General features: G+C 45.3%; 1 protein-coding gene across 1 annotated transcript in view; it reads right to left on the reverse strand.

The window, feature by feature from the left end:
* SCN8A (sodium voltage-gated channel alpha subunit 8) overlaps positions 1-16738 on the reverse strand; it is a 166451-nt gene that overhangs the window by 15733 nt on the left and 133980 nt on the right. Inside the window, exons 20-25 of the mRNA XM_074374858.1 lie at positions 16347-16520; positions 10741-10863; positions 4750-5034; positions 2893-2946; positions 2355-2492; positions 1248-1352 (exon numbers count right to left, since the gene is read on the reverse strand). Coding sequence (XP_074230959.1) covers positions 1248-1352; positions 2355-2492; positions 2893-2946; positions 4750-5034; positions 10741-10863; positions 16347-16520 — 879 coding nt within the window. The remainder of the gene's footprint in view (positions 1-1247; positions 1353-2354; positions 2493-2892; positions 2947-4749; positions 5035-10740; positions 10864-16346; positions 16521-16738) is intronic.

Here is a 16738-nt window from a genome sequence, read left to right on the forward strand (position 1 = left end):
AGTGTGGGAGAAAATGCACCCGAGTTCCCAAGTACTGAACAGAACTCTTAGAAATGTCAGTCCTCTTCCATCCCCTCCCCCTAGTCATATTTCTGTCACATAGTAGAAACTAACATCAAGGAAATAGAAAAAAATAGTCTCTTTCTTAAGATATCCCTGATTTAAAAACATTTTTAATTAAAAATTTTTTAATTAAAAAAATGGGGGGGGGTAATTAGGTTTACTTATTTATTTATTTTTTGGAGGCGGTACTAGGGATCGAACCCGGGACCTCATGCATGCTAAGCATGCGCTCTACCACTTGAGCTATACTCTCCCCCTTTAATGTTTTTTAAGTACCTAGGAATTTGAACTTAAGCTTATTTTCAGGATTACTGGGTGGTTTTCAAACTGTTCTGCAAAGCCCCAGGGGTTTCCTTTCCCTCAGATGTTGGTGAGCAGGTGTGCCAGGAACAGGGGTGTATGGGGCAAAGTTGGGAAAATGCTCTGGGACTCCCACTCCTGAGTCAAACAAAGCAGCTGTACTTTTATTTTTTACAAATTAAGTTGCCAAGTAAGCTTTCAAGAGTTCTGCTGTTTTTGTTGTTGTTGTTGTTTCGTTTTGTTTTTTAATGAAGTTACTTTAAATGAAAGTTACTGAAGAAGGAACTTTGACCCTGGCTTTTGGGAGGTCATGTCCCACCCAGTGGGGTATATGGCTTCCGGCGCAGAGCATCTCCTCTGAAGCAAGAGGACGGCCACTGACACGAGGGTCGAGCAGGTTCCCAGTCCCCAAAACTGTTTTACAAAGGGCTCAGTTCGAGGAGGAAATCAGGCCTCCCCTAGTTTCACCCTCTCCTGCTCCCACAGATAACCAGAAAGCAGCATTATTTTAGCTTCTGGGCACATCCTTGCACAGACTGACTTGTAGAGAGCTGAGAATATAATGACCAAATACTATCTTGAGCTGGTAGGCAAGAGATCAGCGTTCGTTTTCACTTTGCCTTGTTAATTGTTAGTGGTCTCTGAAAACATAGCTTTACCAGGGCCAGAGCTGGTGTGGGGCAAAGGCCGATTCTCTGCTGCTGTCCAAGGAAGGCTCAGAGGAACCGTCAGGCACAAATGCAAAAGCTACTCCCACTTTAATTCTTATCCTTCTGCTGTCTTCCTCAGCTCTCCTGGATGGGACAGCGAGGAGAGGACTGGCGCATCGGCCGCCCACCACTCACCCGTCCCCCCTCTGCCCGCTGCCTGCACAGTGCACTCACCAGGGGGCGGGGGATGGGCTTTTGTGGTTTCTTTGAGCCCAGCTTTTTCATGGCATTGTAGTACTTCTTCTGTTCTTCGGTCATGAAGATGTCCTGACCTCCAAAGTAAAGGAGGAAAAAAAGAGAACGTGCAATTACAACTCGCTGTCACGTGCTCCGGGTTTGGACCTAAGGCAGCCACCCTGAGAACCCAGGGGACTCACCCCTCTTCCTCTGCAGAGGTCAGTCTCACTAGTAGTTGCCCCAGAGTGAGGCAGACCTGGGACAACAATTCTGATTAAAAGAGATACCTGCCTTTGTTTTCAGTTTGGGATTTCTGAGACCTGGCTAGGAAGGAAGGACGGAAGAAAATGGGCCCCCCAGTTACAGACCCTCAGGGAAGGGTCAACTTGAGAGCCATGACTCTGAACACATCTCACTGATTCATAAATTTTGGTGAGGGCCTCCTTTCTTGATACAATTCCAGAAAAAAATATTTTAAAATTAATTAAAGGATTTTCAAGTCCTGGCTAATGTCCCATTTATTCCCAACAATATGAGAAATTTAGAAATCTTGGTGGGAGCAAACAATTTGGGGCATTCCTTGGAGTCTATTGGGACAGATTTGATTTACAAAATGAAGGAAAAGAGTCGTCTTTTCCATTTGCTTTGGAAACACTGCTGATCATCTGGGACACGTGAGGAAGTGGAAGGATAACCCCTCACACCCCACTTTGCTAGTGGAGCCCAGGGGTTAACAGATAGTGACAAGTTAGACAGTTTCCACTTCTCACTGCTTCTCACTTTCCTTTTCATCCTGTCACTTGACCCTTTCCTGCCTCCCTCTGGTGGGAGACCAAACCCAGTAGAAAGCCACAAGAATTGCTCGTAAATCTGGCCCTAGTAAAGTGCTAGTTTGGCCGAGTAAATGTGGTCAACCACACATTGCAAAATCCAGCCCCCAACAGAACGAGCTGGTTGGGGCTCATGTACAGTGGGGCCAGCAGCACGGTGAGGTGATAATACGGATTTCAGGAAAGAGAGGCGGTTTCTGTCTAGAGAGAGGGACAGAAGTGCCTCTCATATGGGTTGCCCTCTGGCCACTAGCAACGCGGGGAGGAAACCTATCTTTTTCTTCTGTTGATTGAAGTTATCAATGATGACACCAATGAACAGGTTCAGGGTGAAGAAGGAGCCGAAGATGATGAAGATGACAAAGTAGATGTACATGTAGATGTTGTCCTCATACTTAGGCTGTTCATCAGGCTGTCAAAGGACAGGAGAAAAAAGAGAATCAGCTCCCGGCCTGGGGGTCGGGTTGGGGGGACTCTGACATGCCAAGGCTTCCCCACCCTGGCAGATCCTGTCCAGAGAAGGCGTTACTGCTGAGTGACTTATGTGAAGGATATAAAACCCCAGGGTGAGAGGGAGGGGACCGCTGTCTGCCAGCAGCCGCACACATTCCAGGGGTGAAAACCAACAGCCTAGTCATCTGGCGCCACTATGAGAACAGAGTGGCGATTCGCTGAGAGGGGGACAGAGATCTATAATCAGTAAGACGAGCAATAAATGTTGTAACCCTCCCTCTCTCCCTTGCTGGGCCCCACCGTGCTGCCTGCTTTCTAGCCATTTCAGAAGGTTGAGGTTTCACCAGGTGCATCCTTACCTTTCGGGAATCTACAGCTGCGTACATGATGTCCATCCAGCCTTTGAAGGTTGCCTGGCAAACAGAGTCGGTCATTAGACTGGGCCTGGAAGGGGCGGGCGGGAGACCAGGCAGGGTCCCAAAGGCAGGCTTAGATTCAGTGAGAACACAAGACAGGGAGTTTGGGTGCAGCCTCACGTGGACACAGAATTTTCTGTTTGTTAATCCACGTCCCAGGGAAGCTCTGTCTAAATCTCTGAGAATAACATCAAAGTTTGGCAGAGAAACATGTTGACAAAGGTAATTTGGATCAACACTTTTACAGAAGGTCTTTAAAATGGGCCTGAGGTTGCCTACATATAGCTAGGGCAAACTCGCATTTATGAATGAATGGCAGGAATCTACTGAGGGTGCTTAGAACTTGCTCCTCCATTAAGAAGGCATTTTTTTTTTGAAAGGTGTTAAACAAGCAAGGGGGGGGGGTCTGAAAAATTCATAGCTGCATTTAAAAATCCCACAAGGGCAAGACTTTCGGCCTAAAATACACCTGTTCAGCCAATGGCAGCGGCAGTACTGGCTTCATCCTAGGCAGCCCCTTCCCAGTTCTCCCTCTGTATCTAACCTGATTTGGGAAACAAACACAGGAAACCAATTTACTGTTGTCCATGTTTTCCTTTTGTTCTATTTATGCTGTATTTACTCAACCAGATTTGAAGTTTTTTCAGGACACGGGCAATTCTTTATTCAGCTGGTGGCCCTAACAGTGCCAAGCACAGTGCCTCACATACGGCGGGACTCAACACAGTGTCTGGCTGTTATGTGCACTGGTTTCCTGGAGCTGCTCCAGTTCAGGTTCAATTTGTGGGTCCAACTGCTTAAACTGGGAGAGAACAACAAAAGAGCTCTGGAGTGAGACAAACCACTGCTCATCCATCAGCTCTGCCTCCTCCTCCTAGCTAGCAGCAAGTGCCTGCTGCATGCAAGGCCGAGCTGAGCGCTTCACCTGCATTATCACATTTAATACTGCCAACAACTACATGATGTAGGCATGGCTGTAACAGTAACAAAGAAACATAATAGCAAATACCATTAATTAAGCACTGCTACGTGCCAGGCATTGTGCTAAGAAATGTTAATAAATGATCATGAATCCCTTTAACCATACAAGGTATTATTACTCAGATTTAACAGATAAAGAAATAGACTTCTACTGAGTAATTTGTCCAAGGTTACATATCCTTAAACATCAGAGTGTGGCTCAAACCTACACCTGTCCGATTCCAAAGCCTAGGAGCTTTGCATCATGCTGTCTTGTCAGACACTCCCGAAACTGGCCAGAGAGGAAGAGGAAACCAGACATGATGGAATGCTGCATTTCTTACTGTGATACATTAACTTGAGACTTTGGGGTTGAGTGGCAGCGTCATAATCCTGTCACATTGTCATCCTCTTTAGTTAACATTAGTGTAGCTGTTATGTAGGATTGCTTGGCTCCATCAAAACTGCTTTTTTTTTTTTTTTTTTGCTTTTTTGTTTTTGGTCTATGCACTTACCTTATTTTTTCTTTCTCTTTAACTACATACTCTGTCCTGGGGAGAGAGGTGGTCTCTCTGCAGCTTTATCAAGCTGCAGGAACCTTTGTTGCTAAGTAAGTAGCACTCTGCTTCTGTGCAAAGTGAGGGATTCCCTTGAGTGAGCTCTTAAAGAAGTCTGAATACTCAGGAAACGTGCGGCCCCCTGGAACTGGTTTGGGAAATGACATGGTTCTCTCTGACCCTCTAAGAGCAATCCTGATTCTGGACTCAGGATTGAGAAGGAACCAAATGAGACTTCGGCTAGCCATCCGGCCTTCATAGGACTGGAAATAACGATCCTTACCACCTGAAGAAGCGCCAGGTATCCTGCCCCAACGTTGTCAAAGTTGATCTTCACGTTCTTCCATCTGATATCTGTGTTGTTCCCCTCCATGAGCTTCTCACATTCAGTTTTATTGTTGACATCTTCAATTTCAAATCGGATCTCAGAAGACTCATTAAAGCAGTAGTGGTACTTTCCCGCGAACAGGTTAACTCCCATGATGCTGAAAATCAGCCAGAAGATGAGACACACCAGCAGCACATTCATGATGGAGGGGATGGCGCCCACCAAGGCATTCACCACCACCTGCATTGGAAGGGGGAGGCTGCTGAGAGTCGGGAAGAAATACAGGCACACAATTTTGATTTCCAGGAGGGGAATGACCCTGTGTGGCTTGATCTGACTATGGAAACATTATGTGCCCTTTGGAATTAGGGTAACCAGACAGATCCAGAAGGACCAAAATTTTCTAAATCTATTAAATATATTTTGAGGAATTCTTAAAGTTACGTATTTGTTTCATTGAGCATAAATTCCCTGCCCAAGTGGTCTCTTCCCTAGGTCTCTCCCCTAGGCCCCAAGCTGGGACCAAAAAAATTATTTTTGTCTAGTCTCCCACCTCACCAACTCATAAAATATGCCCCATGGGAAAATCTGAGTGGTTTCAAGCTCACTAGTTGCCTTTCAACAGACATTCCCCCTCTGCAAAACAAGGTATGATTGTTCCAAATCAGACAACCACCCTTTGGGGTTAGCAGTGAATCAGTCAACGGTACATAAAGTCTCTTTTATGACTACGCAAGGCCAGTTATCATATTTCAGGCAATAGCTGAGCATGCATATTTTGCAGGCTCAAAAAAAAAAAAGCTATATTCCCTCTACCAAACAGTATAAAATAAAATCTCAACAGATGTGTTTTTCACGCAAGGTTCATTATTCTTCAGCCTTTTTTTCTTTCTTTTTTTTCCTGACTTTGCTGGCTTCTAGATCTATGAGTCGCCCCCTGCTTGGCTAATGCTGCTGTCTCTCTGCTCAATCTGGGGCTTGACTCAACTTTTTACAATGTATTACTAGAAAAAGGACTAGCTTAGGGGTTTTTTTTGGAGCATTTTGGGTTAGATCACTGCTCTTGAAACCCCCAAATTGGTATATTGTTAGAAATCACTGACTCTGGTAAACTCAGGACTGAAAAAAAGCAAAGGAAAAGAAACACCCTTAGGAATCCAAGTTTCTGGGTTGTTTTTCACTTTGATTTTGCTTCACACTAGAGATGAGAGGAGTTAGACAACACTTGCACTGCGGAAACAGTGTTCACTAGAGGAGTTCAGAGTGCTCACAAAAATAGCATTTCAGGCGGTGGGGCGGAACACGACACCGGTGTTCATTGCTGCCCTGATTCTCTCAAGCAGGACTACTCAGGCCCAGGAAGGCGACCCTAAAATGGGAAGCACATTTCTTCCCTTTTCTAGTATCGTAGGAGGATAAAAGGAGTTCAGATGAAGACCCTGGATATAAATGAAGTCTTCTAATGTTTTGTTAGAAGGAGGTGACAAGTATCACCACATCCTGCATCAGTTTTTCAGTGCAGGGAAGACGGGACCAGCACGGCACAGAGAGGGCCCAAACGGCCGTGCTGTGGAGGGAACACTAGGGGGCAGCTCTGGGCTCTAACTGGATCCCGATTTGGGATCGGGTTTGCCTTCTCTTCTGTCTTTGCAACGTCAGTCGTGGGAGCACAAGACTGAGAAGAGCTGTCTGTCCTGTCCTGTATGAAAAAGGGCAACAATATTCTGCTAAGGAGCCACTATTCTTTAGATTAAAATACTAATTTTGTGTTTCTCCAATTCACACATGAAAGCCTTTAGATTGAGAGGCAGTTATTTCTTAATTCTTAGACCAAGAAATCTCTTCTAGCTCTAATAGCTCTGTTATTAGTATAAAATAATTATACTTCCATTGTCCTTTAGTTTGAGTAAGGAAAGCCAGAATATCTGAAATCTATGAAATCCCCAAAGTTGATTTGGAGAATGATACTCATATTTATTTATGTTGCCATATTTGTCAGGTGATCGGATTTGAAGTTAACCTCCTCTTTTCTACAGTTGCCCACTCTTTGATGGGAGCACTACACAGCAATGAAATGTGCAAAAGAACAGGCAAATGAGGATGACCTACAAACGGAATAATTATGTCTCAAAAGTTCAGAGAGTAGGTTATGTAAAGTTTCAAAAGCTCCAGTCTATGTGACAGCATTCTGCAGCAGAGCTTAGGGGAGAGATCATGACCTTCTGTTAGAGCATCACAAGTGTGCCACAGGGAAGGTGGCCCCAAAGATTTGAAACCTAGAAATGTTGCGTTTTATCTCAACTGAGAATATACCTCCTCTGGGAACTCTTCTGATTATCTTAACCCAGTCTCACCTGTCCAACAGTGTGTGTCACAGTTAAATATGGGGTAATATTTACAGAGGGGAGAATAATTGGCTAATTGACTAAGGGATCTCTTTGCACTTTAATACTCACAGATCTGATCAAAGGAATCAATACACAAAAGTATTTACCAAGCTTTGTTCTCTGATATGTATGACATAAAATTCCTATAAAATCCAGTGTACTTATAAGATGTAAATGAATTTTCATTTATAATGAAAGTTTTCTTAGCTTCATTTTATGACTAAAACAGTAAACAGAGTTGATGAAATTTACTCACAATTCTGCCTTGCTGTGAACATTAGTTAATATTCTCAGCAACCAAATGGCAAGAAACCATGTTTTCTTATTCTGAAGTCTCACACTATAGATATATATATATACATATATAAATGATAATTCAAGTTTCCATGGATATTTTCCATCACCTTTAATTATGATGAAATTCACTGTTGTTAAAAATTAAGTATAGAAATATAATTCAAAGCTAGGTTATAGCAATCTATAAACTTACTTTTTTCAATGGAAGTTTATATTTAGCAATTGATACAAATCTCATTTAACTGATGAAAAAATTACAATGGATACTAATTCTTTCAGCATCTTTTCTCTGTAATGCCTAGAACATTGTTGCTCATTAAATACTATAAAGTCTGTCAAAAAGATTTTAATATCTGGCAGAGGGAACATGGCTTTAATGGACAACTGTGTACTGACAATCAACAAAAATGCATGCATGTTTCATAGCATTACTATTTTATACCCTCAAAAATTTAATAGCACAGCAAAATCTTTAAATAATGATTACTATGGAGGAGAGAAAAGCAAAGAACTACACTGAGTATTCCTTTGCCAATAGCATGGGTGTTTCAATGTTCTGGTCTTTGGTTTGAGGAAGAAGAGAGGAAGAGACTGAAGTCAGTGTCCCAGGACAGACTAGGGCCGCCTGTTCCCTCTCAAGTCAAGGTCTGAGTACAGTGACAGCTGAGGCCATCTGCATTGATGGTATTTAGTCTGTGAATATCTCTTGTTTAGAATTTTCCAAGGGTAACCTCTCACGTGTTGGCATACTCAAGGACCCAGGCCAAGAAATGAAAAACACACCCCAGTAGAAGAGTGACATTCAAATAAAATGTAGGCACCTAATTCGATTTATTGCTGGGAAACTTACTCTAAGCTTAGGCAAATTCACTCTTCTTACAGTTATTCTTCCACAGAAGAGCTGGGACACTGCAGGACTGGAATGGGTCCCGAACTTTCATCACTGGCCCAGCCAGAAGTGGCCATGCTATCGGTGACTGGAGTCAACCACATGAGGTCACATCCTATACCAGAGCTCCCTTTACTGAACTTTTATTGTTTGAAATCCTGGCTTTGGGCTCAAACTTGTTCTTGCCCACATTATCTCCTTTGAAAAAACCTTCACTTACTAAGTGCTTTTCAAATAAAACTTTCTACTCTTCTGGTCACCCATTTTGGACCTCTTGGCTCCTAAACGACTTGGAAGGTGACAAGTAAAAGTTCTGAGAGAATGGAAACTGTGCGTCCAGGGAAGGTGAGGAGAGGAGGAGCCAAAGGGAAGAAGGGTGGCCACGCAAAGCGCTCCTGTGTTCAGACTATTCCAATACTCTCCGCGTGAGCCAACTGGCAGCAGCTGGTCCCTGAGGACTCCTTCTGCCCCAAGGCGGGACTGGCAGTAGTGGGCACCCAGAGAGCACCCAGAGGGCGAAAGTCAGGAGCGAGCGTCAGGTGGGCATGTTTTTCAGGTTTGCTTTGGGTATTACCAGGCCCGTCTTAGGAGACCCGGGATCCTTCTTGGGGCATGTGGAGGATCGGAGGCTACTGAGGTCAGGTACAATGCTGCAATTACCGTCTTCAACAGCCTTCTTTTAGTTCAGTTTTCAGTGACCAAAACAGATTATCAACTCTGTAACAAAACTAGAATGATTTACTAAAAAATGATTTAACCCCTTTTGAAAGTGGGTAGGTGGAGGAGGAGCGAAGCATTCTAATCCTATTTTAAATGACACCATGGCCACTTCAGTCACTGAACCCTCTGCAATATATTCTCTCTCCTTAAATTTAGCCCAAGCATAATAATGACCTGATGGCACACATTCTGATATCTCTCTTATCGGTGGGAGAAAGACTTAGAATCCCAAGTTTTGTTTAAATTAAATTAAAATAAATTTATGCTGCTGTGGAACTGACCTTCCTGCAGATGGTTTCAGGTGGGTTGCAGAAAGCTTATAAACCGAACTGTGACTGTGCTACAGGAGAAATGCAAATTTCTTGCAGAAACCATTTGTCTGAATAAACTAAAATAATACAATAACATTGCCAAGTCCCAGTGAATTTTCCATCTTCCTGTACAAGTGGGTGGCTTCATGGAACAGTGGCCATGGACCACAGATGAGGGCTGAATGAAGCAGCACTGTCCTGGTACCTGGTTTCTCTGATTAGTCTTGCTTCATGTGGACTATCACAACAGTCTAATTTTTATTCCTACATTCTGATATCTGTATATTTAAAAACATATCCTCTGGTTTGCTCTCCTGCATGTATTCAGTATCTGAATTAAAATGAGTTTTCTTGGTATCGTTAAGTATAACAGACCTCTCTGATTACTATGGGACAACTATTACCACGGAAAACCAGTTTGTCCACTTGAGTTTAGGAAATCGACTTGTGTTTGTGTGTGTGTGTGTGCGCGCACGTGCATGCACGCACACACAATTTTTAGCCAAGAGAGACAGCAAAAAGGCACCAAGAGGGAGCCTTATTTCTAGGTCGGCAGGGTGACAGCACCTTGCACCATTTGGATTTGGGCGGAGTATCAACAGGAATAGCAGTTGTTGAGAAATTTCAGGAGAACTAGCTGATAGCCATCTAGCATCGTACCTGGTTATCTCGACAGTGTTAGAATAGGGGACCATATAGCGTGGGCAGAGGGGTGGGGGGTGAGGAGGAAAGCTTTGCTATCAGACAGAGGCTGCCAGTCCTTACGGGACTGAGCTGAGAACAACAAGGTGCAATAAGAGGAATCAGAATAGAAAGGAAAGCTTTTCTTTTCCCAGGCCCGTTCCCAATTCTGCTCCGTCCCCAACTCCAGGCCCGCCACATCTTCAAGTCCCTTCTCAGCCGCTTTCTCAGTGACTCTAAGGCCACAGTCCCCACCTGGCTGACGCCCCTACACGGCACTCTCCCTGCCTGTGGCTTCTGCTTTTCGGTGGGTCTGTGGATTACAATTCCCCTTCTTTGCACCTGGTGATTCTCCCTAGTAAATCAACAGCCCAGAAAGCCGCCCCAAGTGCTACAGGTAAGCCAGGCCAAATGAGAATAGCCAATGTTAACATGTTCTGCGATGGCATGTTGTTGGGGTGGGGCCAGTATTAATGTGATGAGGCAGCTCGATGCAACTCCCCTTCGCACGGGGCAGGTGCGGGGAGAGTGTGGAGGATCGAATCAGCAGCTGCATCACAAAGTTTGTGTTTGAATGATCTTCCCACCATGTGATCAGTTCTAGCATGCTTAAACAGTTTCCACTGGCATGCAGAAGGATCAGCTGCTCTTAGTATCTTACCCTCATCCCTTCAAATCGTGATAAGGCTCTTAAGGGTCTCAAAGCTCTTAGGGTCCTAAGGGACTTTATGGCACCTAGTTCCGAGTAGCCCAGGGCATTAGCTATAAGGCTGACTAAAGAGACCTACACGGAAACAGAAGAGAAAAACAAAAACAAAAACAAAAAAGGAAACAAAAGGGAAAAAAAGAAAAAAAAAAAAAAAGAAAACAGAGGTTCCAGAGTGTTAGAATAAAGCCCCTAGCACTGATTATACAGATTGGGCCCCGCCCCCCCGGAAGAGGAAGTGGGTAACACCAGCTGCCTACTTCAACTTGGACTCAAACGACCTGGAAGGAAAGGTGGTTGAGAGGCAGGAGAGAAAACACAAAGGGCAGAGGAAGTCCAGAGAGGGCGGTGGGACAGACATACAAGTTGGCGAAGGGGAGAGGCTGAGGGAGAGGGAGAATGAGGAAGTTCCACTGGAAGGAGAGGAGCCTGAACAGATGACAAGAACCTTACCCTCGCCCTTTACAGTCTCTGCAGGTCCCAGAAGTTCCCATTAAATTAAGCCAGACAAATTTAATGGTACCTATGGAAAAGAATACAGATAAATACACACACTCCACACGGCTGCCCCCTCCTCAGCTCATTCACCATGGATTTCCAACAGGGACAAGCTCTCTCACTCCTGGTTGACAAGAAACCATTTGTTTGAGAATTGGATGAGTTACTACATCAAGAAGGAAACACATTCGGTAAGTATCACAACTGACTTGGCAGTGCCCAACAAGAAAAGGACCCAGGGAAGAAACTTCTGGACAGAAGTTTGGGTCTCCCTTAAAGTCATTCTCTCTCTCTCTCACTTTTAACTGCAAAAACCCTTCCATCTTTTAACTATAACCATGACTCTTTCACAGCCATGAGAATTTGGGTGGGTTTGGACAACTCAATGCATATTTCCTCTTATACCCCATTCGATCTCTCCCGAACAGTCCCAAAAGAACAGGCCTCAGGTCTGTCCTTCCCAGGACAGTCTTTCTATTACTCTTGTCATCAGAATAAGAGCTCGAAGGGCTCTTGGAAAAGGTTTTAAAATTGTATTTATAGATGAGGAAATTGAGACCCATACACAAGAATCTGCCCAGTGTCACACTGGCCATTTTGGAGCCAGGATTAAAGGCCCACATTCCTGATCCCCAGGCTGGAGCTCCTTCTCCCATGGACAGGTCATCTCCCCTACAGGCAGGCTGGATGGCAAACCCCAACAGGATTACGGGATCTGAACACCCTGGAGCTGAATACATGGCCATCCTGGGGAGAAGCAGTCTGGGCTCTAGGCCTAGTGTCAAGGTCATATGCTTTCCTGCTCTTCCAGAGGCAAACTCACCTATTACCATGCGGACCCCTCACCTACACCTAGGGCTGCCTGGGCCTAACCTGAGAAAGAGACGGAGCTATTCAGGGGCACCAGACCTGAGACACCTTTTGTTAGAATGTTTGGGCTCATGTTCCTTAGAGCAGTATTCCCCTTATATTGCATCAGAAATTTTTTGGACACATTAAGATGTTCCCATCAACAATTCTTAAATTCCTTCTACTAGGAAGTAGTGGTTACAGACCTGCTTAGCCTAAATTGATATTTTAAAGCAAATTTGGAGGCAAGAAAAAAAAAAAAAAAAGAAAGAAACAATCCACAACTTAACTTTCATTTGTTGCTGAGGGATTTACTTCTTGATTCTGTATCTCTGAATTGTATAAAACACTAAAAGAAAAAAAAAAAAAAAACAAGACCTGTATAATTAAGCAGTAGGCTGGCAGGGGTAGAATTAGCAGGTCAGTGACCTAGTGAAGGTCAGGGATGAGCAGGCTCAAAGGTTTCAGTTTTAAAAAGGGGTGTGAAGCTGCAATTACGCCTGTCCTCATAGTCCATTAGTGTAGGTCTCTTCTCTGGAGTCCCAGGCAGGATCCAAAGCAAATCTGGCATTGCGCTCTAGGCTACTGATGTTCTTTGAAGGGCAGATGGTTCAGAGTTTAATTTCTGTTCAAAACAAGGGTCTCAAAAGTCTTATCTAGAACACAGTGGTACCAATCAATCACTTTCGCTCCATCATCAACGGTAAGAATTTACACGGAGAAGTCTTTTGCCCTCTATTGCCAAGTGCAGCTAACTCTTACCCCAAAGAATCTAAAATTGCCAAATTCTTAGTGAAACCTTAATAGGTCCATCTGAAGATAAGCTCTTTTAATCAAACCTGAGTTCAAAATACCCCTGACTGAACTTCATCCTATGAAACCATGGCAGTAAAGACTGAAAAAAGCTAAGCCTTGAGTGGCTACAGACCCCATAAAAAGCAAGAAGCCCCCAGCTCTTTGCAGGGAGCGGGGGGTGATTTATATGATAACAAATAGGCCTAAAGTTGGAAGAAGGGTAGATGAGGTATAGATGCCAATTCAGAGGCTGGCTTTAAATGCTGCCACTCAACTGATCAACCTGGACAGGATTTCCCAAGTCAGGATCAGTAACTAAGGGTCCTATCTGGGCTACTCCTTAGCAGTTGAGGATGGTTTTATAATCTTCTGAGTCTCCATGTTAAACCCCCACTGGAGATAATCAGAGCACTGCTTAAAGTATACTTTAAGGAAAGAATCAAACCTGGGGGAAAAAAAAAGGAGTTGAGGAGAAGTCAAAATCCAGGGTATCCGTGGCTGCAGGCATAGGAAAAAAGGGAGAGACACTGGGTGACTTTTTCAAAATGACATGAACATTTTCAAATGGAGAATGTTTTCAGTAGTCTGAATTCAGGAGATGAGTGGTCTCTGGAAGTTCGCATCCCCGGAACTGATATGCTGGCTAATCTCCGGATGTGATGGCGTAAATTCCCCTGGGAAAAGATGACAAAATTCTTTTACAGGACAAGCTCTCCAGTGCAGCCAAGGACCTGCGTAAAAGAAAATGTTGTCTCTGGGCACTGCCGTGGCTTTCAGACGAAGAGTTAACCTTGGAAGTTGTCTAGATTATCCCCATGATTCTAGAAAGTACTTTTGGCAGCTATAAGGGGCAACAAGGAAGAATGAAAATCTGTTAGGGAATCAAACATGGTGAATGCAGATTCAGACGTCAAGCCACCGGCGGGTGAAATGGGAGAAAGAGAGCCAAAGATGCTGCTAAATTAGGACCTAAAATTTACACCTGCTGGATGTTCTAAAATGCCAAAGGCATGAGACATTTTAACTGAAAGGACAGTGAAAACTTGACAGTTCCAGGTGTCAGTTTAAGCCATATTCTCCATCCACGGCTCAAAAGTGGCTAACGGGGCAGCCTTGGTATGGACGGGGACTGCCCCCGCTTAGCACACTCTGCTTCACACTGCACTTGTCTGTGTCTACATCTCATCTTTGCAGCCCTGTGACAGGAGTGCCCTTGTCTCCTACTTTCTGTGTCCCTCACAACACCTGGCAGGAGACTTTGTGTTGAGGATGCTCAATAAACATTTGATACGTGAAGAAATGCATTGTTCTGTCCGAGAGAACACAGAAGGAGGGTCCTGGGCGAGCCTCGTTCTCAGAGGGCTGGATTCCCACTAGCCTGGAATCAGGTCAGAGTGGCCCGGCAAGCCAGCGTGAGCCTCTCAGGGGCCAGCACCAGGCCTGCCTGTCCCCTGTGAGTCCCAGTGGCTTCTGGGACAGTTCTACACAGAGAATGGTATTTCATTTATATGTGTTCACTAATAACTGTACAGAGGTGTCCTCAGGAGCCAGTGTCAAGGCCTTACGTGGCATTGTAAGAATCCAGCAACTCCCTAAAGCGAGGGGGATTTAAATACTATTGCTAGGTGGCTACATACCTTTATCATGCTTTTTGTTTTCCTGCCACCAAGTATAAAAAGTGCTAAAAATATCTGCTAAATAAATGGTGATGTGCAGGATTGTTAATGCCTTTAGCAGCTTATCTGGGTACAGAGGAATGTGGGATACTGGATTATACCCTTGATTGTGGGGCTGCCCTCCCCAGGGAGAAGAGGAGGAGAGTTCAGGTTGGAGTGGACAGGAGGCAGTCACCGTGGGGAAGATTTGTCCCAAAGCACAGCTTCCCCAGGGCTGTTGGAGTGCAGCAGAGATGTATCTGTCTGAGTTCTTGGGAAGTCCAGAAGATGAAGGGCTTCCAGGACTCCCACGGGTGTCCCGTCTGACTCTAAGTGGCCCTGAGGAGCTACAGTAACACGAAGACTCCAGGGCACTTTCCCTGTTCTGTGCAGAGAGCTAGCCCAGGGTCACTTTAGTTCTCTGGGCCTTATCCCAAGCCTATTCCTTAATTCTTAGAACTCAAAAGCTTTCCATTTGTAGGAGGTCGAGGCCCTTCCATCATAAGGTGCTGTCAACGCTTGCTGAAGGGAGTGCTGACATCTCTCGCTAGGAGGGTATCGTGCTGGCAGCACCTGGGGCAGCACCTCTCTTGTTCACTGTAAGGGCAGAGGGCAGACTGTGACCTCCTCACCCCCCTTTAGGCTTACTTTTTGGAACGGGGAATGTAGACAGGAGGATGGTGACAGCTCGTGGAAGGGGCGGCTAACCGTGCAGACACTGTGCTGGGGAGGGAGCGCAGTAACAGCAGAGAGCGTCACGGGTGCAGGGCGCCGCTCCGGCTGTGTCCCTGCCACTCCGTGAGGGATCCCAGGGCGCTCTCTAGGCCATTCACCACACAGCCAATGAAGCCTACATCCTAAATGTACCAAGCCAGCCTCCAAACACTCCACTCTCCTGGCACTTCTCAGCCCTCAGAAGGAAGTGAATTCTCCATTGGCCCTGCTCCTGAAATTCCCAGTCATTCTTGTCTTCAAATACTGATTTGACTGGAAAAAAAAAAGCTTTAGTGATTACACAGAATAAGAAGCACCCATCCGTGGTCAGAAGACCCAACAAGGGCTAAGCGCTGGTGGGTGAGAAACAGTTACAGACGGTGCAGCTTCCACTCTGAAAAGTAACATGGGAGGGGAAGGCCACCGAGCCTTGGAGATGGTCTTGAAACCTGGAGGGAAAAAGGATTTTTTAAAAAAATGTTTGATCACCACTGTGGAAATGGCAATGTGTGGGAAGAAGCGGGGTCTATTTTGGTGTAAACTCCCCTCTCCCTGATAGACTGACTCGTTCAGATGAGTCTGGTATGAAGACCCGAGTTGGATGGAAGTATCCATGGGAACGGTCAGCAGGAGAGTCTACCCGGCCCCACCAGCACCTCCGTCCCACGGCACCGCCTCAGCCTCTCAGCCCTCTCCTGGCAGCAGAAAGAGGACACCCTGCTGGTTTGGGGCAAGAAGCCTCCTGTTCCCAGCCTAATAACCAGGCTTTGACACCAGGGGTTCCACTCCCCATTCCTAATCTCTGAGTCTTCTAAGCCGAGCCACCAGAGTAAAGAGCTGGTTACTTAGTCCCTGGAGCAAACGCAGGGACCCCAGAGGCCCTTCCCAAAGTTAAGATCCGAGTGCTCTGAAAGGCACTTTCCCCAAACCTACATCTACATCTTGTCCTACACCCTGGGCCCCCTGGCAACTCCAGACATTCAAGGAAGGACAATCCCTGTTTTTGTTTTCCTGCTGGCAGGGGTGGGAAGTAGAAAGCAGGACACGTACAGCCACAATGAGGAAGTCCAGCCAGCACCAGGCATTGGTGAAGAACTTGACGAAGCCATAGGCGGTCCACTTGAGCAACATCTCCAGGATGAAGATGTAGGTGAAGACTTTGTCAGCGTATTCCAGGATGGTACGGATGGTCTTTCTCTGCTCGATGTAGATGTCCTCGAAGGCCTGAAAAAGAGAAGGCAGCTGCCTGTAGTGCCTAAAGGTAAATGAGCACACGGAGTACCGCCCCCGCGGCAGCCCTCCCACCTGTGGTGGGCCCATCACCAGCTTCCTGTCTCACTCTACTCTCTTGCCACACGTGGCTTTTTTTTTTTAAAACAGTTTTATTGAGACGTAATTTGCATATCACACAATTCAACTATTTAAAGTGTACAATCCAATAG

This window comes from Camelus bactrianus, chromosome 12 (assembly GCF_048773025.1).
Source record: "Camelus bactrianus isolate YW-2024 breed Bactrian camel chromosome 12, ASM4877302v1, whole genome shotgun sequence".
NCBI lineage: Eukaryota > Metazoa > Chordata > Mammalia > Artiodactyla > Camelidae > Camelus > Camelus bactrianus.